The sequence below is a fragment of the Hippocampus bargibanti genome, linkage group LG16 (assembly GCF_051943395.1).
Source record: "Hippocampus bargibanti isolate YZ-2025 linkage group LG16, ASM5194339v1, whole genome shotgun sequence".
Lineage (NCBI taxonomy): Eukaryota > Metazoa > Chordata > Actinopteri > Syngnathiformes > Syngnathidae > Hippocampus > Hippocampus bargibanti.
Window position 1 is genome coordinate 18,255,806 of NC_142749.1, and position 26,308 is coordinate 18,282,113.

At 41.1% G+C, this 26,308-nt stretch overlaps 5 protein-coding genes and 1 non-coding gene across 6 annotated transcripts; 2 read left to right on the forward strand and 4 right to left on the reverse strand.

Annotated features, from left to right (window-relative positions):
• Nucleotides 1–577: 577 nt before the first annotated feature.
• On the reverse strand, nucleotides 578–4,270 carry kctd7 (potassium channel tetramerization domain containing 7). Its single transcript, XM_089016613.1, has 4 exons — nucleotides 3,759–4,270; nucleotides 2,795–2,964; nucleotides 2,558–2,736; nucleotides 578–1,972 (listed from the first exon to the last, which is right to left on the reverse strand). Exons 1-4 carry the CDS (start codon nucleotides 4,056–4,058, stop codon nucleotides 1,596–1,598), a joined length of 1,026 nt encoding a protein of 341 aa, XP_088872739.1. The 5' UTR covers nucleotides 4,059–4,270; the 3' UTR covers nucleotides 578–1,595.
• A 584-nt stretch (nucleotides 4,271–4,854) lies between these two features.
• Nucleotides 4,855–13,107, reverse strand: pgk1 (phosphoglycerate kinase 1). Its single transcript, XM_089017272.1, has 11 exons — nucleotides 12,918–13,107; nucleotides 10,077–10,127; nucleotides 9,393–9,548; nucleotides 9,171–9,315; nucleotides 8,839–8,942; nucleotides 8,645–8,764; nucleotides 7,485–7,599; nucleotides 6,502–6,681; nucleotides 6,261–6,438; nucleotides 5,477–5,575; nucleotides 4,855–5,393 (listed from the first exon to the last, which is right to left on the reverse strand). Exons 1-11 carry the CDS (start codon nucleotides 12,980–12,982, stop codon nucleotides 5,353–5,355), a joined length of 1,254 nt encoding a protein of 417 aa, XP_088873398.1. The 5' UTR covers nucleotides 12,983–13,107; the 3' UTR covers nucleotides 4,855–5,352.
• Nucleotides 13,108–13,605: 498 nt separating this feature from the next.
• Nucleotides 13,606–16,079, reverse strand: cox7b (cytochrome c oxidase subunit 7B). The gene is made up of 3 exons (XM_089017077.1): nucleotides 15,933–16,079; nucleotides 14,913–15,028; nucleotides 13,606–13,804 (listed from the first exon to the last, which is right to left on the reverse strand). Exons 1-3 carry the CDS (start codon nucleotides 16,066–16,068, stop codon nucleotides 13,718–13,720), a joined length of 339 nt encoding a protein of 112 aa, XP_088873203.1. The 5' UTR covers nucleotides 16,069–16,079; the 3' UTR covers nucleotides 13,606–13,717.
• Nucleotides 16,080–16,245: 166 nt separating this feature from the next.
• Nucleotides 16,246–16,356, forward strand: trnal-caa (transfer RNA leucine (anticodon CAA)). The gene is made up of 2 exons: nucleotides 16,246–16,283; nucleotides 16,311–16,356. It is a non-coding gene; the product is annotated as a tRNA-Leu (tRNA).
• Nucleotides 16,357–16,913: 557 nt separating this feature from the next.
• pgrmc1 (progesterone receptor membrane component 1) lies at nucleotides 16,914–20,011 on the reverse strand. The gene is made up of 3 exons (XM_089017234.1): nucleotides 19,691–20,011; nucleotides 18,343–18,498; nucleotides 16,914–17,665 (listed from the first exon to the last, which is right to left on the reverse strand). Exons 1-3 carry the CDS (start codon nucleotides 19,983–19,985, stop codon nucleotides 17,571–17,573), a joined length of 546 nt encoding a protein of 181 aa, XP_088873360.1. The 5' UTR covers nucleotides 19,986–20,011; the 3' UTR covers nucleotides 16,914–17,570.
• Nucleotides 20,012–20,435: 424 nt separating this feature from the next.
• Nucleotides 20,436–25,383, forward strand: rab24 (RAB24, member RAS oncogene family). The gene is made up of 9 exons (XM_089017233.1): nucleotides 20,436–20,953; nucleotides 21,373–21,586; nucleotides 22,393–22,461; nucleotides 22,564–22,642; nucleotides 22,893–22,960; nucleotides 23,218–23,317; nucleotides 24,087–24,137; nucleotides 24,230–24,289; nucleotides 25,019–25,383. Exons 2-9 carry the CDS (start codon nucleotides 21,470–21,472, stop codon nucleotides 25,084–25,086), a joined length of 612 nt encoding a protein of 203 aa, XP_088873359.1. The 5' UTR covers nucleotides 20,436–20,953; nucleotides 21,373–21,469; the 3' UTR covers nucleotides 25,087–25,383.
• Nucleotides 25,384–26,308: the final 925 nt, after the last annotated feature.

Genomic DNA, 26,308 nt, shown 5'->3' on the forward strand with positions numbered 1-26,308 from the left:
TAAATAATATAATCTGTAAAAAAATAACAAAAGCAGGTCTGCTCCTTTAAGATTTTCCACTTGATTGCAGAAAAAAAATATTTACATATAATACTAACATATTATTTTTTTAAATAAGAGAAATTGGTTAAAAATGCTGATTTTTTGGGGGGTGGAGCTTATGTTTTATGTTGAAATGTGATAATCTGTAAAAAAATAAAAAATAAAAGCAGGTCTGCCCCTTTAAGATTTTCCACTTTATGGGGACCATTGTCTGAAACTTGGTTGCAGAAAAAATATATACATACAACACTAATATACATTTAAAATATATAAAAAAATGAGGATTTTTTTGGGTGAATCTTATCTTTTTCTTCTGTTGAAATGTGATAATCTGTTAAAAAAATTATAATCAAAGAAAAAAAAACTGTCGTTTTGATGACGTCACCCAAAGCACAAATGATTTTTCAAAATAATTGCGTGCGATTTTAAGTGACCTTTTTTTCTTCGTTGTTGGGAATGTGGATTAACAGCATATCAAAATAAGATTTTGACGTTCGGCATGTCAATAAAAACACGGCCATTTTAAGCACGACACTGGATTCTTTTATATCATATAGATTTACTTCAATTGGTGTCTGTCATAAAATTGTACAATACAAAGCAACGGGGGAAAAAACTACAGCTTCCTAGAAGCCAACAGCTTTTTTTTCCCTGATGATCCATTATAGAAACAAACACAAGGTAGCGCTATTGAGACGACAAAAATCAAAAAGTGGACGTTGCTATACCGTCTAGCGGTGAGGTACAAAAGATATACTTTGTCGGCTACAATCACAAGGTGCTCAGGTACGGGGACACCGGAAGTCCCGGTAGCGTAGCGTGAAGCGCTACGTTACAACAATTGCTTGTACGACAGTCAAACCCCGGTTTTCAAACAGAATACGTTACACAAACCTGTACTAAAACCAACGTACTAGAAAACCGAAACATGTCCCATTCTTATACATTTCTGCTTTAAAAAAAATCGATGTTGAACAATACAAATACACAAATGAACGCTACACGACAATAATGCGTAGTCGGTCACAATGACACGCGACACAAGGAAGTGACGTATAAGGAAGCGGAGGGGAGTCGAGTGGTGCATTCAAGTGCACTCAGTTTGGTTCACTTGTAAACCAAGGCGTAAAAATCACGATTTTTTTTGTAAAAAATCCAATTGGTCGATAACCGAAAAGTTCGAAAACCGAGGTTTGACTTGATATAAAACGTCTTCTTCTTTTCCTTTCGGCTTTTCCCTTCAAGGGGTCGCCGCAGCAAATCAGTGTCCTCCATCTTTAGAGGTTTGATCCGCGTGGAGGGGGAAAAAAATGTGGAATTGCGAGCGGAATGCTTGAAATAAGAACGTCTATGAATAAGTTGTCTTTTTGCAGGGAGGAATAATTGTGATTTCTTTTTCTCCCCATAAATGAAAACAAGTTGAAAATTAAACTTCCAAATGGAATGTTAGCATTTTGGTTTTGTTTAGAAATTAAATGTATTATTATTATTAATATTGTAAATCTCACCAAAATGCTCCCGTTCCAACAGGCAAGGACCCCCTACCCCGCCTTTTACCACCAGGTGATCTTGAACTCGTAAATGGGCCTCTTGCAGTAATAATGGTTGATGAGATGCTTATCGCACACACCGATGCACTGCTGCTCGGCGGCGATGCCGCGGCGCGCCAGGTCACCCACGATGCAATGCAGCAAGTCGTAGACGTCGGCCACCGCCTCCCATGGCCCGAAGGACACGTCCACGTCGCAGTGGTGCTCAAAGAGCTTGGCCTCGCCCTCAACGCGCTCCGAGCGCAGCGTGTTGAAGAGCGGGCGCTCGTACGGCGTGATGGGCATCTCCTCTTTGTAGACGCAAACCTTTAGCTTGGCGAAGCGCGCCTTCTTCTGCGTAGCGCGTAGTTTGGCGATCTCCACGATGCGCTCCAGATTGTCTGACGAAACACAAAGCCCTCATCAACAAACAAACAAAAAAAAATCTGGGATTTGTCTAATTTTCAACATTTTGGTAAATACTTTTTCAGGGATTTTTCTAATTTTAAAAATTTTGGAAAATCATTTTTCTGTGATTTTTCCTAATTTTTAAAATTTTGGCAAATCATTTTCCAGGGATTTTTCCAATTTTCAAAATTTTGGAAAATAATTTTTCAGGGTTTTTTCTAATTTGTAAAATTTTGGCAAATCATTTTTCTCTGATTTTTATAATTTTGGCAAATAATCTTTCAGGGATTTTTTTAATTTCAAAATTTTGGCAAATAATTTTTCTACTACTTTTCTAATTTTTCAAAATTTCGATGTGGGTTATTTCGCTGTTGTAAATTGTGTCATTGGGTAAGACAAATAAAGGTTTTCTTATAATGACCACGTTACTTCCGGGTTGAGTGAACGCTGGACACTGTAAAGTGTCCTTGATAGTTTTGAGAGGCGCTTATAAATGAAATTTATTATTATTATTATTACAAAGCTTGGAGGTTGGTGTAACAAGATGGCGTCAAAGCACCCTTTTTATCCCTGCCTACCTTTGTAGTAAGGCAGCAGGTCGAGAAAAGCCTGCCGGACTTTCTCTCCGGTGAGCGGCTGCGTGTCTTCTAGGCGCTCCATCAGCGGCGCGATGGAGTAGTACTGCGCCTCGCGGTGCACCGCCCTGACGCGCTCACGTTGGGGCAGCTCGCCCTCGCGTAAGAAGTTCAGGATGTCCCTTCACGACACGAACACCGCGCTTTTGTACACCTTTTGAAATACGACGGCAAACTCACCCAAAATAGGCGCCGTCGCGGTCGATGAAGAAGCGTCCGTCGGCGTCGCGCGGGATCTGGTGGCGCCCGCTGAACATGGCGGCTAGCATGGTGTCTTCGTAACGCCGTAGCGTGGACAACCGGGTGGTGAAGTGCGAGCCTCCCACGTTCAGAGAGATCACCTCGGGAAACTTTACAAAGGGGGACAAAAAAAGGGGGAACGAAATACGGGTAACATCCGACTTACAACCAAACGGTCGTAAATCGAAGTGGTCGTAGGTCGAAATGCATTCAAAATGTTGAATAGAGACGTTGCGGTGTCAAATTGTCAAAAATAGGTGCCAGGCGTAGAATGACAATTTTAAAAATAGGGTCTGGAAGTCGTGGTCGTAAGTACGGGTGGTCGCATTTCATTTAGAAGCGCCTTTCAAAACTCTCAAGGTCGCTTTACAGTCACAGGAGCAGTTTTTCTGTGGGCGAGCAGCAGCAGCCACATACGCCAGCGTTCACTCAACCCGGAAGTAAATCAAATCGATAGAAAACTAGCTAGCTAGCTACCAGATAGCTAAGCCAGCCAGCTAGATAGCTAATCGATAGCTAATAGATAGCCAGCCAGCTAATAGATAGGTAATAGATAGCCAGCTAACCAGCAAGCCAGCTAATAGATAGCTAGCCAGCTATGTCAACAAAGAACAGTTTTTTGGGTGTCCCTTTCAGTGTGTTTATTGTTTACATAAGGAATATGGGCCATTTTCTATCAGATTTATGTTGACTAACCTTGTTAGCTGTTAAATTCCGGGAGAAAGACAACTTGGGAACGTTAAATTGAAGATTGGGGTGGTTGTTAGCATGTCGTGTTTACGTCTGTATTCAGATTCAAGCATTTGGCGCTTGTTTATGACGTCAGGTGTCAGCCCCATTCAAGGACTGCTTGCAATTAAATGAAAACAAACAGTTTTGCGTATATATTAACCAACGACCCCACCTCGTGTTCCCGTCTGGCGTCCGACGAAGACCGAGACGGCTTTCCCCGGCAGACGTTCGCCGTCGCCACGGGAGGGGAGGCCGGCTTCCGCGAGTCATCGTCGGCCATGGCATCGCTGGCTTTCTCGACGTCGGCCGCGGTCGAAAAGACCACCATGACTTTAGGCAGCGGCAGGGTGCGCCGCTCCTGGATGAACCGTCTCACCCGAGTCGTCGCCGCCGGGAGAAGGGGGCTTCGGGACGGAGACATTCGCTCTCCGCCCCCGACGCCGTTGGAGCTGCTCGCGCCATTCTGTTGCATGCGCGCGGCAACCGCTGCTGCCAACAAGCATCAATAAAACGGCGGCTGGTGACAAGTCAGCCAAGAGGCTTTACTGAGACTCGGCACCTTCATGCGGTGCCTAATCGGTTTCTTCCCACAACCGGGCCCGGTTTATTTCAAGATATCTTAAGCCGCCGTTAGCTTGAGAAGGGGGCGTGTATCCTTCCGGAACTGTTTTCGCTCCTGCCAACTACCACGTCGACGAACAAGCCGACGTCTGACGTCATGACGTCAGAAAGTGAAAGCGTCGACACAGATTTCTGGAATTATTTCGATTTTTTTTAATGCGTTTAAAATATCACAGCGGTTTTTGTGTTTTGAACTCAACTCACAACAACACGTGAAAGTCTTTTTGGTAAAAAGAAAAGTAGCGAAGTCGAGAACGAGCCTGTAACGTGACGTCATAATATCGCGCCGCGGGTCGAGCACCTATCTAATCGTTTTTAAACACTACAGTATAACTATATTGCCTGATTTTGACACTTTACCAAAAACAGGCTTCGATACAATCGTTTTTAATTAAATACGGATTTTAAAAGTGGTCTTTTAATTATAACAATAATCTTTTTTGTGTTGGTTTTTGTCATGTACTACAATAAAAATGGTATTCATTGATTGAACTCAAACAAGGAAGTTACTAAATCAACAGCCCAATGACATATTTTTAAAAAATGATTCTTTTGAGCATTCCTTTTTTTTCTCCACCCTACCCAAAAAATAAGTGGAAGTGTTATCAAAATCAAGCTGAGAAAAAAAGACAACAATCACACCACAAAAGGTTTTCGGGACATTTATTAACTTGAACAGGCGAGCAGAGGTCAGAAGGTACACAAACGCCACACGAACGCCACACGAACCGTCGCGTGCGTAACAGTTAGCGATGTGGCATGACTACACACAAGTTAGCGCGGAATGACCGGCAGAGAGTTAAACACGTACTTTCTTAAGTCTGTCGTGATGGCAACTTTTCATCACAGCAAAATTTAAAAAAAATAAAATAAAATAAAATAAAAAAGCTCCACTGTAATATTCCACCTACGCTAGCAGTTTCTGACTCGTCACAGTTTTGATCTGCCATAAAGCCCACCGGCCATGTGTGTGTTTTTTTTTTATTTAATTTTATTTTTTTGCAGGGTTGCGCAAGCTAACACCAATCTGGTTTTTAGTTGCCACTCACCTTTCAGCATACACACATTCACATGTTCTCTCGGTCTTACAAACACGCATGGTGTGTTCTCACACACACGTTAGCGGGTCGATGGGGAAAGAAGTTTTAGATGTTACTCAGGGCGTCCACTCCGGGAAGAACTTTGCCTGCGGGGGGTTGGATGAAGAATTGATCAATTTAGAGGAAAAACAAAGCAAATTCACATGACGTTTTATGTCCTTTCACTCACCTTCCAGCAGTTCCAGGCTGGCTCCGCCTCCTGTGCTCACGTGACTGACCTTATCTTCAGTGTTCCACTTGGCACAGCAGGTGGCAGTGTCTCCCCCACCTGGATAAACCACAGACAAGTTCGGTGTTTCAAAAAAAAGAAGAAAAAGTGCCGATTGGTGAGTTGGAGCAAAGATTGTCTCTGCTTTTGAGATGCTTCACTCCCACATATTTTGTTGACACCAATGATTGGACTGCTTTCCTCTAATGTCCGTTTGCATTTTGAAAATATGACGGTTCGGTTGTGCGCTATTATTATCGTTATTATCATCATTATTATTAGCTAACTATCTATCTAGCTGTTACCTGCTTCATTAATAATGGCCCTAACACTAGTTATCTAGCTAGCTATCTATTTGCTAGCTATTAGCTATATGACTGTCTAGCTCTCTATCTAGCAATCTATTAGATATCTACGTATTAGCTAGCTAGCTTCCTATCTATTTGAGTTACTTCCAGGTTGAGTCTCCGGGCCAATACAATGCTATTTTTTGTTACAAATTTGTCCAGGCTAGCTTATTAGCTCGCTATCGATTAGCTATCCGGCTGGCTAGGTAGCTATCTAGGTCGCTATCTAGCTAGCTTTCTATCAATTTGAATTCCTTCCGGTTTGAGTGAACGCTGGCGCGTGTGGCTGCCCCTGCTCCCCCACAGAAAAACTTCATCCTGTGACTATAAAGCGACCTTGAGAGTTTTGCAAGGTGCTTGTAAATGAAATGTATGATTATGATGCAGATGATTGTTACCGATGATTGTGACGCAACCCGACTGGGTGACCTCCACCACTTTGTCCATCAGGTTCTTGGTGCCTTTGGCAAAGTTGTCCCATTCGAAGACCCCCACGGGGCCGTTCCACACGATCTGCTTGGCTCGACCCACCGCTTCGCCGTAAGCCTTGGAGCTCTCGGGGCCGCAATCCAAACCCTGAAAAAGAGCTTAGTAGCATTTGTATTTTTTTTTTAAATCGGGGAAACAAATGTCACTCACCATCCAACCAGCGGGGATGCCGGCGGCGACGGTGGTCACACCCGTGGCGGCCTTCTCGTCAAATTTGTCGGCGGTGACAAAGTCGACGGGCAACGTGATTTTGACGCCGTTCTTCTCGGCTTTGGCCATCAGGTCCTTGACGATGCCGGCGCCTTCCTCGTCATACAGGGAGTTGCCGATCTGTTCACAGGATCAGTTTTTCTGTGGGTGAGCAGCGGCAACCACACGCGCCAGCGTTCACTCAACCTGGAATAACTCAAATAGATAGAAAGCTAGATAGATAGCTAATAGAGAGCGACCTAGATAGCTAGCCAATAGAGAGTTAGCTAGATAGCTAGCCAGCCAGATAATAACAACAATAAAAATAACAATAACAATAACAATAATAATAATAATCCATTTCATTTCTAAGCACCTTTCAAAACTCTCAAGGTAGCTTTACAGTCACTGGATACGTTTTTTTCTGTGAGTGAGCAGCGGCAGCCACACGCACCAGCGTTCACTCAACCCGGAAGTAACCCAAATAGATAGAAAGGTAGCTAGCTAGCTATTCGATTGCCAACAGATAGCCAGCCAGCCAGATAGCTAATCGATAGCTAATCAATAGCTAGCTAGCAAGCTAGCCTGGACAAACAAAAAATAGCATCGTATTGTATTTTTTTATCAAGGCGTTTAAGTCTCTTCTCCTTATGAATAAAATAAAATAAAATAAAATAAAGTCCGAGCGACTATTAGCACACGTCAGAAGCTATCAATTCCTGAGATATTGAAATCTGCTATCGGCCTGAGCAAATACTGGTGGCGGTGTGAAATTATTTGCGGATTTCAGAATATGAGTGAGATTACAACCTTGTCACCAAAAATGGCGTCAAAGGCACAAAAGAAAAATACTTTAGATACAAAACCGTTTGGGCAACGCGAGGGTCACCACAAGGTCCTTTCCGGAGCGCGTATGAGCACATTTTTGTCCCCGCCCCCCTCACCTCCATGTTGTTGAGAACTTTGAGGAAGGTGAAGGCCATGCCGCCTCCGATGATCATCTCGTCCACCTTATCCAGCATGTTGTTGATCAGCTGGATCTTATCTTTCACCTTTGCGCTTAAAAAAACGGAACAAAATACATGAAAAGCTGAGCTCGACGTAACGCCCCCGAGCTCTGTTCTGACCAAACGGTCGTAAGTCAAAATGGTTGTAAGTCGAAATCCATTCAAAATGTTGAATAGAGACCCGGAAGCTAATTGACACGCAAACTCTGGTGCCATCACGCGGTTGATTGCTGTGCGAGTGTGTGACATGCTGGCTGGCCAAAATTGTTGTACACGTTGCCAGCCTGTTAGCGCGTTGCGGTGCAGGCGTAGAATGAAAATTTAAAAAAATAGGGTCTGGAGGTCGTCGCAAGTACGGGTCGTCATAGGTCAAGCTGGTTGTAAGTCGGATGTTACCTGTATACCCAAATTTAATATAGTTTAAATATACTATATATAGGTATGTATATTGTAAAAATATTCAATATTATTTAAAAAATAACAAAACAGCCCAAAATACAGTCAAACCTTGGTTTTCGAACGTCTTGGTTCTCAACCAATTTTTTTTAATGCTTCGGTTGACAATTGAAAATTGGTTCGCAACCAAACTGAGTGCGCCTGAATGCACCACGAGTTGCGATTGCGCAATCGCCAGAATAACAAAATAGCCCAAAATACACTCAAACCTTAGTATTCGATTGTCTTGGTTCTCAACCTATTCGGTTTTGGACCAAAAATGTATTTTTTATGCCTTGGTTGACAATTGAAAATTGGTTCATAACCAAACTGAGTGCGCCTGAATGCACCACGAGTTGCGATTGCGCAATCGGCAGAAAAACAAAATAGCCCAAAATACACTCAAAGCTTGGTTTTCGAACGTCTTGGTTCTCAACCGGTTAATTCGGTTTTCAACCAGATTTTTTTTTATGCTTCGGTTGACAATCGAAAATCAGTTCTCGACTAAACTGAGCGCACCTGAATGCACCACGAGTTGCGATTGTGCAATCGGCAGGGTTCAAACAAACTCTGAACCCATCAACCATCGCTGATAGCGACGCGCGCGAAGTCACCGCAAGCGTCGGGGGCAAAGGTCACGTGACGCTGGGCACTGGTCTCACCCGCCGAGGATGGCCAGGAAGGGCCTCTGCGGTTTCTCCAGAGCCATGGCGAAGTACTCCAGCTCCTTTTTCATCAACAGGCCGGCCGCCTTCTGGGGCAGGTTGATGCCCACCATGGAACTGAAGGGGGGGGAGGGGCGTTAAATGTAGTTGCTGTCAATCAGGGAGGTCGGTGGGGGTGGGTGGGGGCTCACCTGTGGGCTCTATGAGCCGTGCCGAAAGCATCGTTGATGTAGACGTCGCCCAGTTTGGACAAAGACGCCCGGAAGGAGTCGATCTGCTCTTGAGAAGCCTTCGTCTGTCACATTGGAAACAATTCAGTTTGTAAGTTGAGGTAGCACTGTATTTTGTGTAGTTTTAAGGCTTATTTAGTAGAAAATGACGTTTTAAGGGGTCCCTGGGAACGGATTATTCTCATTTTAATGGTTTCCCATGGGAAATAAATGTTTGGAAGACAAACTTTTGGCCTTGACCCCCTCGCTATATCGTATTGAAGCATTTTTGTGTATATGTGAGTGAGTTTGACCTTGTTTCCGGCGGGGTCTTTGCCCTTCCCCTCCTCGGCCACGTGAAAGCGGAGGTTCTCCAGCAGGATGACGGAACCGGCGGCGGGTTTAGCGCAGGCGGCCTCCACCTCGGCACCCACGCAGTCCTTCAGGAAGGTGACGTCCCTACGCAAAATGGAGGTCGGTCGGGGGTCATTTTTAGTCCGATCTACTACGCGACTTTGGGCCAAAATGCCTCTCACTTTCCCAACAGCGACTTGAGCTCGGCGGCGACGGGCTGCAGCGAGTATTTCTCAGGCACAAAGTTGCCGTCGGGGCGGCCCAAGTGGCTCATCAGGACCACCGACTTGGCGCCGCCGTCCAAGCAGTGTTTGATGCTCGGGATGGCGGCGATGATCCTGAAACGGGATGAGGGAAAAGGACGTGATAGAGATTAGACAAAATAAGAAATGTCATGCTGTTGTATGCTTAGTCAACATGTGTGACTCGAATACACAATTGAAGCACAAACAACCTGGGGTCAATCTGAGGTCAACAGACACAGCGTGTTAAACTGTCATCTTCATCCAGGAGATCTGGCCTTGGATAGAATTTAGGACTTGGGAAACTCCTTTATCACTGAAGCAATTTATGACTTGAAACTCATTCACAGGAAGAGCTCATTAACCAGGTTACAAATTTGTCAGTTCATGGAAGAGACAACGTTTTATTGCTTACAGCTGCGTTCGCGCTTAGAACGCCCAGGGGTGTGGTCTTCTAAGAAAGAAAACTATGTTTTACTAATGTATCACTTAAATTTGCATCTACTCTCAATAAATAGCTTGACAGAGGGCTGCAGAATTCAGGCGTCTGTCATGAATGGCTGCGTCTCCTGCCGGCAGTAAAGACAACCTCAATCACTCTCGCTATCAGGATGTCAGGCGTACCTCTGGTTGTTGGTGATGCGCTTGTCCTTCATGGGAACGTTGAAGTCAACCCTGGCAGAAAAGAAAGAAAAATAATAGCAATGTTGAAAACAGAAAAAAACATGGATGTTGTAGAATATTCTTTTTTTTTTTGGGGGGCGGGGGGGGGTTCCAAATGGATACAAGAAAACCATTTGCAATTTTGTTTGCAATTACAGAAAGTGCGTGTAAGGCAAAACGTGTGTATTCCAAACATTTATTTCCCATAAGAAACCATTAAAATGAGAATAATCCGTTCCCAGGTCCCCATAAAACATAATTTTCTTCTAAATAAACCTTAAAACTACACAAAATAGACCTTATTTTATGTATAATAAATGTGCTATTGTATTATAATGAGAGAAATAAACTGTACTGTATAATTAAGTCTTTTTATTGACCTTTGTGATGGTCGTTGATGTCGTTGCCTCTTGATATCCGAGTGAAGTTGCCGGCGATAATACCCTCACCCGCTTTTCGTTAATCCAAATCAACAGAAGTTTTTCAAGCTCTTCTATTGCCTGAGACCGTTGCTTAGACAACACAGAAACACCCTTAGCCACACGTAGCGACTTAGCATACTGGTACTGTGATGCTGTGACACACAAACGCACACTTCGTTGGTGTTTTTTGATGATCTCCTTCTTCTGCTCGACCATCATTTTCTTTTGTGTCCTTTTCGGCTTAACACTAGCCGGCGGTGGGGTCTTTTTCGCTCCCATAATAGCAAAAGTACTCCACTCCATAACAAACCACGTATGCACTCATAGAAAACTAGTCCGCCAGCCACCGTGGCGCTGTGTGGTTTGGTTCGTCCGCCAAAAACCAGTTTGTATGCCACGATTATATGCTCACGAATTTAATGTTCGTAAGGTGAAAAGTTCGTGAGCTAAAGCGTACGTAAGCTGAGGTATCACTGTGTTGTGATCCCTTGCTATATCGCGCTTTGATTATCGCATCCCTTAATGCATTGCGTCTTTTTCAGTGGGGGAAAAAATATATTTCAATCACAAACAATTGTACACAAATTCATCAGGGACATAGATGTGAGCAAATCCTACTTTTGCGGATTTTTGTCTATCCCAGGTGGTCCTGGTTTCCCATTCACCGCGAAAAACGAGGGAATACTGTAATCACTCAAATAAACGGTTGTTGTCGATCATGTCCACCAGAGGGCGCAGATGGACGAATTAAACGAGTTTGAATGCTATTCAGCAATTGATTTGATTGCAAAATGTGTCATAAATCCTATTTAGGGGAAGTGAGATCACTCTGATGATTTTTTATAAGATAATAACCAAGAAGATGTTATTTAACCAAGTGTAAATGGATTAAATGAGTGAATGTGGCCCTTTTTTTTTTATACGGCGCCGGCGGCGTTGCATAAATTCCCTCCTCCCCACCTGATGCGTCCTAAAGCGACACCAGCGTGTAAAGACAATGGCGTGGCGTTTACTGTAAAAGCATTGTCTGCTCCGGAAGCTCAGCAGTCAGCTTTTCAGCGGCATTTTTTGGCACAGCCAAGCGAGCATTTGATGATCCGCTGCCTTACAAACGCAGCACTTTTGATAGTGGCCGACAGCCATGTTATTGTTGAACTCCTCCTGAGCCTACCGAAAAAACGGACAGCTCGTTTGCTCGTTTTTGGAGGGGGGAATGAAGCAGAGTCTTGGGTGATCGGCCCACTGTCGCCATGGTAACGTCTTCACATCTCCCTCATTTTCATTCAAGACCTCAATTCGAATGAAATGCTAATAATGTCAGATGAGACACGCTTGATGCTAACATGCTAATAAGGTCAAATCGCAAACCGTATCTGGCGTATGTATTATTATTATGGCAACTGGAACCTTTGACCTTTCCGCAAAGGGATGGGTGTCAGGTTCAAGCGTGCCCCAAGTCCAATGCGCAGACAATCGTCAGAAGATATTTATGAAAAGTTATTGATTAACAGGAAGGATGCACAAGTGCATCAGCGCACAGTGATCGGGTCTTCTTTTGTGCATGTTTTCAAGCTCAACTCAAAAGCCACCTGTTTAAAATAGCATTTTCTGTGTAGCTCTTGTTTCTATTCATAGTTTTATTTAATTTATTGTATTCTATTTGTAATTGTATTTTATTTATTATAGTATCTATGCTTGTCTGTGACTGTAAAGTGTCCTTGAGAGCTTTGAAAGGTGCTTAAAATAAAATGTATAATTATTATGTTTTCGATCATTTTCCCTCCAAAAAACGAACCAGTTTGGTTCATTCAAGAAGTTTAAATCAACGAATTTTCTAATTTTTGCTTTTATTTGGAAGACTGGACGTAAAGGGAAGTCTACCATGTCGTCACTTTTGGTTCTAATCTTCATTTTTAATTTTGAGGGACTTTATTCACTCATCTTACCGAATTTGCTGTTTTCATAACAAAAATATATAAATAACTGTCGTTGTCGTAATAGTCGGCACCTTTTTGATCGGATGTAATTACGGTTTTCAAGAAGAAATATATTGATCTGGAATGGTTTTATGGCTTGTCCATTTGAGGAAAGCACACGGATAAACACTTGATGCAGCAAAATTAAAATATTCGAGCGGTTAAATATACTTGCAACACTATTAATAGGGGGACCCTCACACTTGGCGTCATTACGAAACATTAAAAAAATCACTTCCGGATTTTGTCAATGATGAAATAAAATATCAATAAAATTAAAATCGTCAGTTATCACGAAACGACCTGCGGTAATAATTATAAAACGGTGACAGCAAAAAAAAAATGAAATTAAATACCAAAGCGTTAGCTAGTGCAGGCTAATGCAATTTCCGTGCAGCGCTCACCTCATGATGACTCGCTTCCCCTTGACGTCCACCTTCTCCAGGGTAAGTTTGTTGGACAGAGACATCTTGGCGTCTTTTTTTTGGTGATTCGTCACGTCGCGTTGGTCGCTGTGTCGCCTCCGCGGGTTGCTGGGTGGCTGGCGAGTTCCCGAAAGACGGCGGTGACCTTTCCGGAGCGCCGGGATAAGGTTGAGGGAAGACACGCCTTCCTTCAAAGTGATTGGCTGGACGCTGGGAAGCGGCGCCGCTGCGTTTGATTGGCTAGCAAAGATGTCATTTATGGAACGTCACTCTTAAAGCGGAAGTTGGTTGTTATGACTAAGTTCACGAAGTTCAAGCCAACTTTATTGTCAGATATGCGATTCAATTATATTTTACCATAAATAAAAAGTATTTTTTGTCAAATTATGACATTGGTGTAAATAATAATTTCTTTGCATTTGCATTAATACATTTAATTTCCAATCGCCTTTCTGAACACTTAAACACTTTACAATCAAAAGAACAATGGAAAAAATAAAACCATAAATAAAATGATAAATAATAAAAAAGCTGATTGAACTAGACCATCAATGCTATTTTAAACAGATGGGTTTTGAGGTGTTTTTTCAAAGTAGGAAGGAAGTCAATATTACGGATGTTGGGTGTTAATCACACAAATAAAAATAAAAATAAACACACACCAATCTAGAATCACATGTCATTTATTTGGACAATATTGAAACAAACTTTATTGTTCATCTGTACAGTCTCGAGATTTTTTGTTTGGATCTCCATCCACCATGGCGGCCTTTTATGATTTATTCATCACCAGCCTCCCTCCATGGTTTGGGCATCACCTTGCCAACAGGGGAAAGGTTCCAAGTGATGCCAGTCTGAGTCCCCACCTGGAAAAAAAGTGTGTTTATCCCGCATGGAGGAAATCAAAACATAGATGCCACTAAACAGATAGCTAGCCACGTTATAGCCAGTCAGCCACTCAGATAGCCAGCCTGCTAGATAGCAAATAGATAGCTAGCTAGGTAGCCAGCTCGATAGCTAGCATACACATGATGTAATGAGAACCATTAATAGCTAATAGATAGCCAGATATCGCAGTTATAGCTAATAGATAGCCAGCCCGCTAGATAACTAGCATACACATGTTGTTTATACATGATGTAATGTATATTTATGCATTTATGTATTTATTTATGTATTTATAAATGTATTTATTCATGTAGTACTTATGTATTTATTTGTGGATTTATAAATATATTTATGTATGTATTTATTTAAGTGTTTATGTATTTATTTGTTTATATATATATATATTTACGTATAACCGATATATATATATATATATATATATATATATATATATATATATATATATATATATATATATATTAACGTATTATTTATGTATTTCTGTATGTGTTTATTTATATCTGTATTTATGTATGTATTTGTTTGTTTACATATAATGTATTTATTTATAGGTGTGTTTATTCATTCTAATAATGAAAGAACTTCCGGTTTGAGTGAACGCTGGCGCATGTGGCTGCCGCTGCTCACCTGCAGACAAAATATCCTGTGACTGTAAAGTGTCCTTGAGAGTTTTGAAAGTTTTGAAATAAATTCAATGTATTCTATTATGATGTAATGAGAACCATTAATAGATAATAGATAGCCATCCAGCTAGCTAGATAGCTAAAAAGCTAATAGATAACCAGGTTGATAGCCAGCCAGCCAGCTAGATAGCTAATAGACAGCAAATAGCTAGCTAGCTAGCTAGGTAGCGAGCTAGCTATCTCAAATGAGTTAATAAACACCAAATCACCGTTTGCAATGTGAAAATTTGACTTCAATTTAAAGCATTTTTGAACCCAACATATTGTTCATATTTGGCGCAGGTGAAGTCGCCATTGTAGCTAGAATTAGCATGACAACAAAATCAATTTGGAGGACTCTTGCTATCATGCTAATTGCTCATAACAGAAATACTTTACTTACATATGACCACACTGCTGTGCAGAAGACAATCCCGCCAAGCAACACACCGGTGCCATACTTAGAGTGAAAATCCTGTGGGGCGTTGGACCCGTGCCGGATTTGGCGTGCAGCTTGACCTGGATGACCACAGCACAAAACATTATTAGCTATTTGCTATCTAGCTAGCTATCTAATAGTTAGCTATTAGCGAGCTAACTTTCTATCTATTTTGAGTTATTCCGGGTTGAGTCAACGCTGGCTCGTCTTGCTATCTATTAGCTATCTACCTAGCTATCTGTTTGCTATCTAGCTAGCTATTAGATATCTATCTAGCTTTCTATCTATTTGAGTTACTTCCGGTTTGAGTGAACGATTATTATTATTATTAAAAAGTCAGTTTTCACCAAAAGTAGTTTACTTTTTTTACATTTATGGAATTTATTATGTATGAGTGAATGCTGGCGCGTCTGATTATTATTATTAATTATTATTAGTAGTAGTAGTAGTATTATTAAAAAGTCAGTTTTCACCAAAATAAGTATACTCTTTGGAAGACAAGAATTGAACCGAGCCATATTGTACCTCTTTTATCGGCAAAATATGATATTTGCATTGTGGAACGGTCACATTTACACAATGGCGTTTTACTTTTGTTAGTAATTGTTTTCTTGTAAAGTCACTTTAACACACGGGTCCTCTGTTTACGACGTTTCTACGACAACGCCCGTTCGACATACGAACGACTGCAACTTTGCGATTAAATTGCCACTCCAACAACATTAACAAAAGGGTCGTATAAAAGTAAAGTGTCAATTCCGCCAATTTCTTAAACTTACTTCAATTTTAAAACTCTTCTAGACTTGTATTAACGATAAAGGCTAAAAGAAATAGCAAACCAGAGCTGTTAGCATTAGCATGCTGACCGGGATGACCCGTCGGAGACGCGTCCAAAGAATCGAATCACAAACGTTTAATAGCTAAACGTATCACGATTTCTTGAAAGCAAATAAACGTTTATCTAATAACGCCTGGTCGTCTTACCGCTGATGTTCACGGCGGCTTTAGCGAATCTGTACATGACGATGCTAGTAGTAGATAGTTGATACCCTTGAACAGAAGCAATGAAGTCGGTCGCAAATTTGCCACGGAAGTGACGTGTGTTACTTAGTGTGAGCATGCGCAGTCGGTATCGTTTGTCTTCTCGTGGCACGTGGACAAAAAGCGAATACAGAAAGTAAAACGTACGCTTGTAGATATTAAAAACATAAAACAATATGATATATCTGTCTGTTGTTGTGATTTCGAGTGATATTAAAAAGTATAGAAATAAAATAACGGACAGCCGATCATCAGTGTCAGGATGGCCGAGTGGTCTAAGGCGCCAGACTCAAGGATGAACGTCCTTCCGGCATACGGGTATTCTGGTCTCCGAATGGAGGCGTGGGTTCGAATCCCACTTCTGACACATACCTTTTCATGAAAATACATTTCATTTATCACAGCATCAGTTTTTCTTTGGGTAAGCAGCGGCAGCCACACACGGCAGCGTTCAATCAACCCGGAAGTAACTTAATAGATAGAAATCGAGCTAGCTAGCTCTTAGATAGCTAATAGATAGATAGATAGCTATTAAGATGATACCCAGCCAGCCAGCCAGCTAGATAGCTAATAGATAGCAAATAGATATCAAATAACTAGCTAAGTAGGTAGCTTAAAAACTTATCCTGTGACTGTCCTTGAGAGTTTTGAAAGGCGCTTAGAAATAAAATGTATTATTATTATTATTTAGGTTTTTTGGGAGTCTTTTGACTTCAAGATGGCTGCCCTGCCAGCAGCTCGTGTATTTTGTTTTTCTACTTCTTTCTTTCCTTTCCGCTTTCTTTCATAACTTTGCTGCTGTAAAATGTCAATTTGTCCACTGCGAGATGAATAAAGGTACATCCAATCCACTGAATAATAAAGTAAAATCTTATTTTTTTACATTAGATACATTTTTTGGGATCACAAATAATAGACAAAAGAGAATTTATTATTATTCTTTTTTTTATTCCAAAGCTTTATTTCTTAAATTGATATCCTTTCAAGGCTGCTAGCATGATAACATTCAGTCGGCATCTACTTAGCAAATGGCAGTTCTAACCTCGAACAAGTCAGCCCGGTGTACAAGCGGTGAGTGCATCCACCTCACTGTGCAGAGGTACCGGGTTTGATTCCTACTACGGTCTTCCCGATTGAACTAAATTGTCCCCCGTGAAGACCTCGATCAATGGATATGAACGGATTGTTTATGTGGCGTATTTGAATAGGAATGACAATGAATGTAAAGAGAGAAGCGTCATTTCAAAAATAAGTATACTTGGTCCATCTCTTTAAAAAATAAAGAAATCTTTACGTCACACCTGACATTTGTTTTAGCTGTTAGCAAAGGCCACTGCTAACCCACCTGTGCTGCCTTAATCAATACCAAAATCCGTATTTATTGTAGCGTTCCGTTTTGATTGACATCTCGGGTTGCAACATAAAGATTTGTAATGGCAGCAGAAAGACAAGGTCGCATTGACGCAATTTAAGCTAATCTCCGCGCGCAGCAACGTTAGCCCATTGACAATATAGAACATTTAGCATGAAGACATCCGCGTCCTTTTCGCAGCTGGCTAGCATGCGCGGCGTGGCCTTTTTTTAGTCTACTTTCTTGTCCTTCCCTTCTTCGTCGTCCGTGTACTCCGTCGGTTCCTCGCCGGGCTTCAAAAGCTTGCCGACGTAGTCGTATTTAACTGTAATGACACAAAACAAGCCTTTTATTTTGAAATTTTCCCCCTGAGAGCTTCACGGTCCATGTTAGCGTGTGACACAACACAACAGCAATTTCACCAGAAAGAAAAGATGCTATCTATTAGCTAGCTGGCTAGCTCTCGAGATGCCTATCTATTAGTTATTTATTAGCTAGCTAATCTCGCTATCTAGCTGGCTATCTATTTGCTATGTATTAGCTAACTGGCTGGCTATCTATGATTTATTTATTAGCGAGCTAATATCGCTATCTAGATGGCTACCGAGCTGGCTATATATTTGCTATCTATTAGCAGGCTGGCTAGCTGTGTATTAGTTATTTATTAGCTCGCTATCTAGCTGGATATCTATTTGCAATCTATTAGCTAGCTGTCTAGCTGGCTATCTATTAGTTATTTATTAGCTAGCTAATCTCACTATCTAGCTGGCTATCTATTAGCTAGCTGGCTAGCGTTCTAGCTATTAGTCATTTATAATAATAATAATAATAATAATCCATTTAATTTCTAAGCACCTTTCAAAACTCTCAAGGTCACGGGATGTGTTTTTCTGTGGGTGAGCAATGGCAGCCAGACGCTCCAGCGTTCACTCAACCCGCAATAACTCAAATAGATAGAAAGCTAGCTAGCTGATCTGGCTATCTAGCTGGCGGGCCACTCACAGGTGAACTGCGCCTCCCACTCGGAGAGGCTCTCCTGCTGTGCGGCGCTCAGGTCGGATAAGTCGTCGTGCTCTTCTTTCAGGGCTTCCTGACCCAGGCAGAAGGTGGCCAGACCTCGGGATGCGTCCCTGCCGGCGAAAACGCCGTAGGGACCGTCTGGGGAAAAAAAACACAGGATGGATATTGAACTTCATGAAACAATTGTAAATAATTCAAGAATTTGCCTGTAATTGAGTTGGTATGAATTTGGGCCTAATTTGATCACACACACAATTGATGAGGAACAAGGTAAAAACCAGCCACTCCATTCCATCAAGCCATCAACGACCATCACAAAGGTCAATAAAACCACTTTATTTTACAGTACAGTTTATTTCCCTCATTATAATACCATAGCACATTTATTATACATAAAATAAGGTATATTTAGTGTAGTTTTAAGGCTTAGAAAAGTAGAAAATTATGTTTTATGGGGACCTGAGAACGGATTATTCCCATTTTAATGGTTTCCTATGGGAAAATAATTTTGGGGACACACACTTTTCGCCTTACACACTCTGTCTGGGAAGCAATTAAATGAGTAAGCCAAGGTATCACTGTACTTTTTTTTGTGGGCTGCGTTGACTTTTGCACATTTTATTAATGGCATGGTGATTCTGTGGTTGGGCGTGGCAGCATAAACAACAGTTGTGATCTCAATGCTGTCGTGATGGGAATTCCGGCTCTTTTCAAAGAGCCGGTTCTTTTGGCTTGGCTCCCAAATGCCTCCTCAGTTTCTTTGTTTAGCAACTATCCCAAAATATCATAATTGAATAATAACAGCATAATGCCATTAGATTAGCTGGCTACCTAGCTCGCTAGCTGTTTGCTATCTATTAGCTGTCTAGCTTATCTAGCTGGATTGCTATTTAGCTGGCTGGCTGGCTGGATAGATACCAAAAAAACTCGGCTCCTTCTTAGGAGCCGGATCTCTGAAGTGAACGAAGAGAGCCGATTCCTATGAACTAGCTCGTTCGCGAACGACACATCACTACATTGCTGGTCAGAGGTTACACGGAGCAGAGGTAGCAAAGCTCACATGAGGTCAAGGCGATTGCGGATTTTCTAGAGGGGGGGGTCCAAATTGGCTTGAAACCACTTCGAGCACCGTTCCGAATATTTCGGAGAACCCAAATCGGTTCTTGGGTCGATTCGCTTTCTTGGAACGGGGCCCAAACAAACACAGGCAATGTCTACCATCGCAAGGCGCTAAAACTTTGTCAAGTTAACGCGAAATTTCATCTCGTTGTTCACGGAAGGCGACAAAGTAGTAGCTTTTGAGACATTAGTGAAACTTGGTGAAACTTACCCGGCCCGTAGAATTTGCTCCCCCTGGTCACGTCGAAGACTTTGCCGTTGACAGCCATGAGGATTCGGGGACTTTGCTGCCCATCGTACGGCTTCAATTCATCCAGGGTAAAGTCTCGCTTTTTGAGTTTGGGCAGCGGTTCCTCAACTGGGCCCAAATCCGTCGGCTTGTCGCCGCGGAAGATTTTGTACAACAAGTAAAGACATAAAGCTAGCAAGGTGAGGTTCAAAGGGGACGTGAAAATCTCCCGTAAGATTCCGTCTGAAGTGGTTTCGACTTCATCGTCTTCAGCCATGTTTGAGTCTGCCAGTGTTTTCCGTTGTGTGGGCGTGTTCGAAGAGGGGGGAAGTGAAGAGATTTTAGCCAATCAAAGAGCCCCAAACTATGACGCCCTATCAATTTCTTCCAATCACATTACGCTATTTTACATCATATACGTCAAATAAATCTGATCCGATTGACATTAAATTATTGTCGTTTTTGCTAATCACTGTCAAACTACCGTGTTTGGGGAAGTCACTATGAATATGCGATAGTTTTTTGAGAAGTTCGTGTATTATTACATTGTTATATCGGTGGGGGGAAACAAACGCTGTCAATAAACCTTCAAACGTGCTTACACGTCATTCATGTAAACATGACTATTTTTTTCCTCGTAAAATCAATAAGTAAGTATAAGTAAAATCAATCAATAAAACACGTTATTGTGCAATAAGGATTAGAAAAAAAACATTTGATTCAAAAAGAAGACTTTCAGTTCCACAAAGATGACCGACCATAACTTTGGAGCGCCCTCTTATTTCTTCCGTCTTCATAGTGACGTTAGTGGGGAGTTCCCACCCCAACAAACAAAGCTGATTTCGAATCATACCCCGTCGACCTTCTACCTCCACCCAGACCCGCTTTCCGAACGCGTCGCTCTGTTCTTCTTTTAAAATAGTCATCCAGGATTCGAGAAGGGACATTTTTTTCACCAACTGGAAATTATGATCATGTTATCTATCTGGAAAATGTAGCTTTGGCGTTTTCTGCCATTGCGCAACAGAGGAGGGGGTTCGTTCGGCAACAGCAGCCGGTTTAGCTTAGCTTAGCTTTAGCTCCCCTTGATCTGGACAGAGATGACAAGCGTCTTCTTCACCCCCAGTTTGTCGCCCGTCCGAAACATTTCGTAGCTGCCGATGTCCACTTGACGTTTTCGGGCTTTCTGATTGTTGTTGTCGCGGGGGAGACGATGGAGACGTGTTGAGTCCTGCTCGCTGCCAAGTAAGATATCCAATTTTTACCCCTCGCCACAAGAATGTAATAATATATCGATTTTTTGAGCGAGTTAAATAAAATGATAAAATACACGGCCTATTTGCTTTAAAATAAGCATCAAGCCATCTAAAGATATGAAAATACTGGAAATAATATTATAAATAAAAAAATATTACGCAAGGAGTTAAAGTTGTATTATATCAGAATAAAGTTGTTTACTACATTCACGAGTCCGTCGTATTTTCTCAAACCGGAAGTTATAATTTCACGTTAATAAAATGGTATAGCCCAAAAACTGTATTTTCAATATTAAAGTTAAAGGTTCACACAAATCTGCTTTTGTTTGGTCCAATTCCTTCGTAATTCCAACCCAAAATCATTTGCATGACAAATAGTGTGAACCATGTTTTTTCTTCTTTTCACAGGCCATTTTCCTTCCTTACTTCCTTCTTCCTAGTGCTTTAGCCACCCCCCTATAGACATACAAAACTTTTATTTGGGGTGGGTGTGGGGGGGTGTAATATGAGCAGCATGCACGTGGATGCCAAGGTGGTGATGTTGGGCAAGGAGAGCGTGGGCAAGACCAGCCTGGTGGAGCGTTACGTCCATCACCGCTTCCTGGTGGGACCGTACCAGAACGTAAGATTCAACGCAAAAATAAAAACGCCATCTTAGATTAAATTTGGGAGAATACATCGACACACACACAAAAAAAGTTGGAGATTTGACAAGAAAAAAATTTTTTTTTTTTTTATTTATTCCAAACAAAAGATCTTTTTTCGTACAAATTTTAAAAAAATGATGATTTACACTGAATGTCACGATTAAATACAGATAGAACGCTAGTTAGTTCAATTAAGGGTTCAATTAATCAGAATCAGAAAACCTTTATTCGGCCCACAATGGGGAAATTTGCAGTCCACAGCAATAATAAATACATAAAATAAATACAGATAGAAAGCTAGCCAGCCAGTTAGTAGATAGCTTGTTAGATAGCTAGCCACCTAGATAGCTCTATAGCTAATAGCTAGCTAGACAGTTAACTAATACACTGAATGTCACTATTAAATACAGATGGAAAGCTAGCCAGCCAGCTAGTAGATATCTAATAGATAGCCAACAGATAGCTAGCTAGATAGCTAGCCACCTAATTAAACGCATAAAGATAGAAAGCTAACTAGCCAGCTAGTAGATAGCTAACAAATAGCCAACAGATAGCTAGCTAGAGAGCTCGCCACCTAGATAGCTCTTTAGCTAATAGCTAGCTAGTTAGCTTATACATTGAATGTCACTATTAAATACATAGAAAGCTAGCCAGTCAGCTAGTAGATAGCTAATAGATAGCTAGCCACTTAGATAGCTATATAGCTAATAGCTAGCTAGATAGTTTGGTCCATTTGGGCTAAGGCCAAAATGTTTATGACAATAATAATTTCCTTGCGCAGACTATCGGTGCTGCTTTTGTGGCCAAAACAATCCAAGTGGGAGAAAAAGTGATCACCTTGGGAATCTGGGTGAGTGAGATCCCGCCTCCATCGCCATTTTTGATTCATTTTTTTATAAAAAAAAAAAAAAAAAAAAAGAGTATTTTTTTTCTTGGTCTCTGGCGCGACCAGGACACAGCCGGGTCAGAACGCTACGAAGCCATGAGCAGAATTTACTACAGAGGAGCCCGAGCGGCCGTCGTCTGCTACGGTAAATGGCGGTCGTGTGACGGCGGCCATTTTGTATTTGATGTCCACCGGATGCCATTTTGTAAAATTAAAGTCTCATTTTTAAAAACAAGTTCTTTTAATGAATACTATTCCATAAATGTATATTATTCATAAATATGATTCTTTTTATATTCTTATTTGGACTGTCGAATTGAATTTTTCTTTGATATTATTCGTCAAAACAAAATTCACACGATGGCGTTTAATTTGCACGTTTTGGTTATTTTTAGATCTAACCGACAGCAGCAGCTTCGAGCGAGCTCGATTTTGGGTGAAAGAACTGCAAAACTGCGAAGAGGTATGCTAGCTGGCTACCTAGCTAGCTATCTATTTGCTATATGTATTAGCTATCTAACTAGCTAGCTAGCTAGCTATCGATTAGTTATCTTTTAGCTAGTTAGCTAACTTTCTATCTATTTGAGTTACTTCCCGGTTGATTGAACGTTGGCGCATGTGGCTGCCACTGCTCACCCACAGAAAACTGATTACTATGCTAGCTTTTCACAGAATGATGTTATATTAAATATCTTATTTTTGTTTTTAAACCGTCCTTAGCACTGTAAGATCTACCTATGCGGCACCAAAAGCGACTTGATCCAAGGAGACCGAAATCTTCGGCAGATCGACTATCACGACACTCAGGATTTTGCTGAAGGTAAATTAAAAAATACTCAAATAGATAGAAAGCTAGCTAGCTGGCTAATAGATAACTAATAAATAGCTAGACAGATAGCTAATAGATAGCAAATAGATAGCTAGTGAGGTAGCCATCTAGATAGCCAGTTAGCAAATAGATATCAAATAGATATGTAGCAAGGTAGCCAGCTAGACAGCTAGCTAAATAGTGAGATTCCCTAGCTAATAAATAACTAAAATATAGCCAGCTAGAGAGCTAGCCAGCTAGCTAATAGATAGCTAATAGAAATTTAGCTAGATAGCCAGCTAGATAGCTAGCTAGATAGCGAGATTAGCTAGCTAATAAATAACTAATAGATAGCCAGCTAGAGAACTAACTAATAGATAGCAACTAGATAGCCAGCTAGGTAGCCAGCGAGATTAGCGTTCACTCAACCCGGAAGTAACTCAAATGGATAGAAAGCTAGCTAGCTAAGTGATAGCTAGCTAAGAGATAGCTAATAATAATAATACACTTCATAGTCACAGGACAAGTGCCAAGTACATAGCTGCTAAGTGATAGCTAGCCAACAGATAGCTAATAATAATAATACATTTCTTTACAAGCGCTGTCAATGTCATTTCACAGTCACAGGACACGTTAAATAGCTAGCTTGATAGCTTGCTAGCCAATAGATAGCTAGCCAGATAATGAAAGCTAGAAAATGACTGACACCCCTGGTCTATCTAAGGTAAGCAAAGTTAGTTTTGAAGACATTTTATTTCCTTTGGTTCTTTATCCTCCGCAGAGATCGGAGCGCAGCATTTTGAGACCTCCAGTAAAACGGGAAGAAACGTGGGTGAGTCATTATCTGCCCACCGTCCCAAAACTGAACTGAAGGCAAAACTGAACGTAAACGTTGGATGAACCCCCCCCCCCCCCACCTTGCAGATGAGCTGTTCCAGAAGGTAGCCGAGGACTACAACAACGCCACGTTCCAGTACATGACAGGTGGGCTATCTATTAGCTATCTAGCTAGCTTTTAGCTATCTATTGGCTACCTAGCTAACCGGTCGGGCATTATTTGGCTTCATCTCAATTATGCGTTTAATTAGATGGCTAGCTATCTATCTGTCGGCTATCTATAAGTTATCTACTAGCGGGCTAGCTTTCTATCTGTATTTAATAGTGACATTCAGTGTATTAGCTAACTAACTAGCTATAGAGCTATTTAGGTGGCTAGCTATCAGTTGGCTATCAGATGGCTGGCTAGCTTTCTATCTGTATCTAATCGTGACATTCAGTGTATTAGCTAACTAACTATCCAGCTATAAAGCTATCTAGATGGCTAGCTATCTGTTGGCTGTCTATTAGTTATCTACTAGCTGGTTGGCTAGCTTTCTATCTGTATTTAATAGTGACATTCAGTGTATTAGCTAACTATCTAGATATCTAGCCATAGAGCTATCTAGGTGGCTAGCTATCTAGCGAGCTATCTGTGACCTGTGACTATAAAGTGACCTTTACAGAGTTTTGAAAGGCGCTTTGAAACAAAATGTAAGATTATTATTATTATTATTATTACATGACAGGTGAGTTGAATTCATTGCACCCAAAAACAATTTTCAAATGAGACGACGGTGAAATCAAAACCACCTTTGATCCCTTTTGCCATGTAAAAAAAATAATCATAAATAATATAATAATAAAAAAATCCCAACCTGTGTTTTGTCTTGGTAGAAGAAGCCAGAGTGACCTTGGGCCAGAAGAAAGAATCCTACTTCTACTCGTGCTGCAACAGCAACTAATGCTGGAAAGAGGCGCTAGCATGCATCTCGGACATGGATGACGATGGAAGAGAAGCCAAAAGAGGGAGAAAAAAAAAGAACTAAATTGTCTTTTTTTTTTTTGGGGGGGGGGGGGGGGGTCAGCACTGAACCGAGCCAAATGAAGGCGTAAATTTTACAACAAACATTTGACCCACAAGACCTGTGCTGGATCTGCTGTTATTTTGAAGGTGGGAGGGAAGTTAAGACATATTTTGGACTAATTTCCACCAAAATTGCCTAAGGACAAAAGAATTTTAGCACACACACACACACACACACACACAAATATGGATTTTGTTACCATGGCAACTCAAAAAAAACAAGTGTCAAACAATGCGCATGCAAAACAAAAAAAACATGCAGGTCTGCTTACCTTTTCACTTTAGCTTCAAGTTCCTCCCCCTTGTCACACATGAATGGCGTCTTCGGCAAATGGCCAATCTGTTGCACAATTTCTTCTCTCGCCGGATCGCCCAAATGAAAAAAATGATATTTTTTTTTTGGGGGGGGTGCAAAAAAGTGCTCGAAACGACATGAATGCCGTCGTTTGACATTTTGACATACCTTATTTATTGCTTACGAATCACAGATTCGGGATGAACCGCTGGAATGTTTTTGTTTTCCATGCAAAAACTGTGCTGAATTAAAAAAAAATAGAATCAAATCCAAGGTCATCAAATGATGTTTGCACGGATGAGAATGGCAAATGAGAAAAAAGGTGGGAGGTGATGATTAATAGATAGCTAGCTAGGTAGCCAGCAACGGTGACCCCGTTCAACCAGGAATAACACAAATAGATCAAGTTAGCTAGCTAGCTAATAGCTAGTTAGACAGCTAATAGATAGCTAGCTAGGTAGCCATCAACAGTGACCCCGTTCAACCGGGAATAACTCAGATCAAGTTAGCTAGCTAGCTAGCTAATAGATAACAAATAGATAGCTAGACAGCGAATAGATAGCAAATAGATAGCGAGCTAGGTAGCCAGCAACGGTTACCCCGTTCAACCAGGAATAACTCAAATAGACCAAGTTAGCTAACTGGCTAATAGATAACTAATATAAATAGATAGCTAATATAAATATATATATATATATATATATATATATATATATATATATATATATATATATATATATATATATATATATATATATATATATAAATATAGCGCCAGCGATACCAGCAAAACTTTCATTCGATG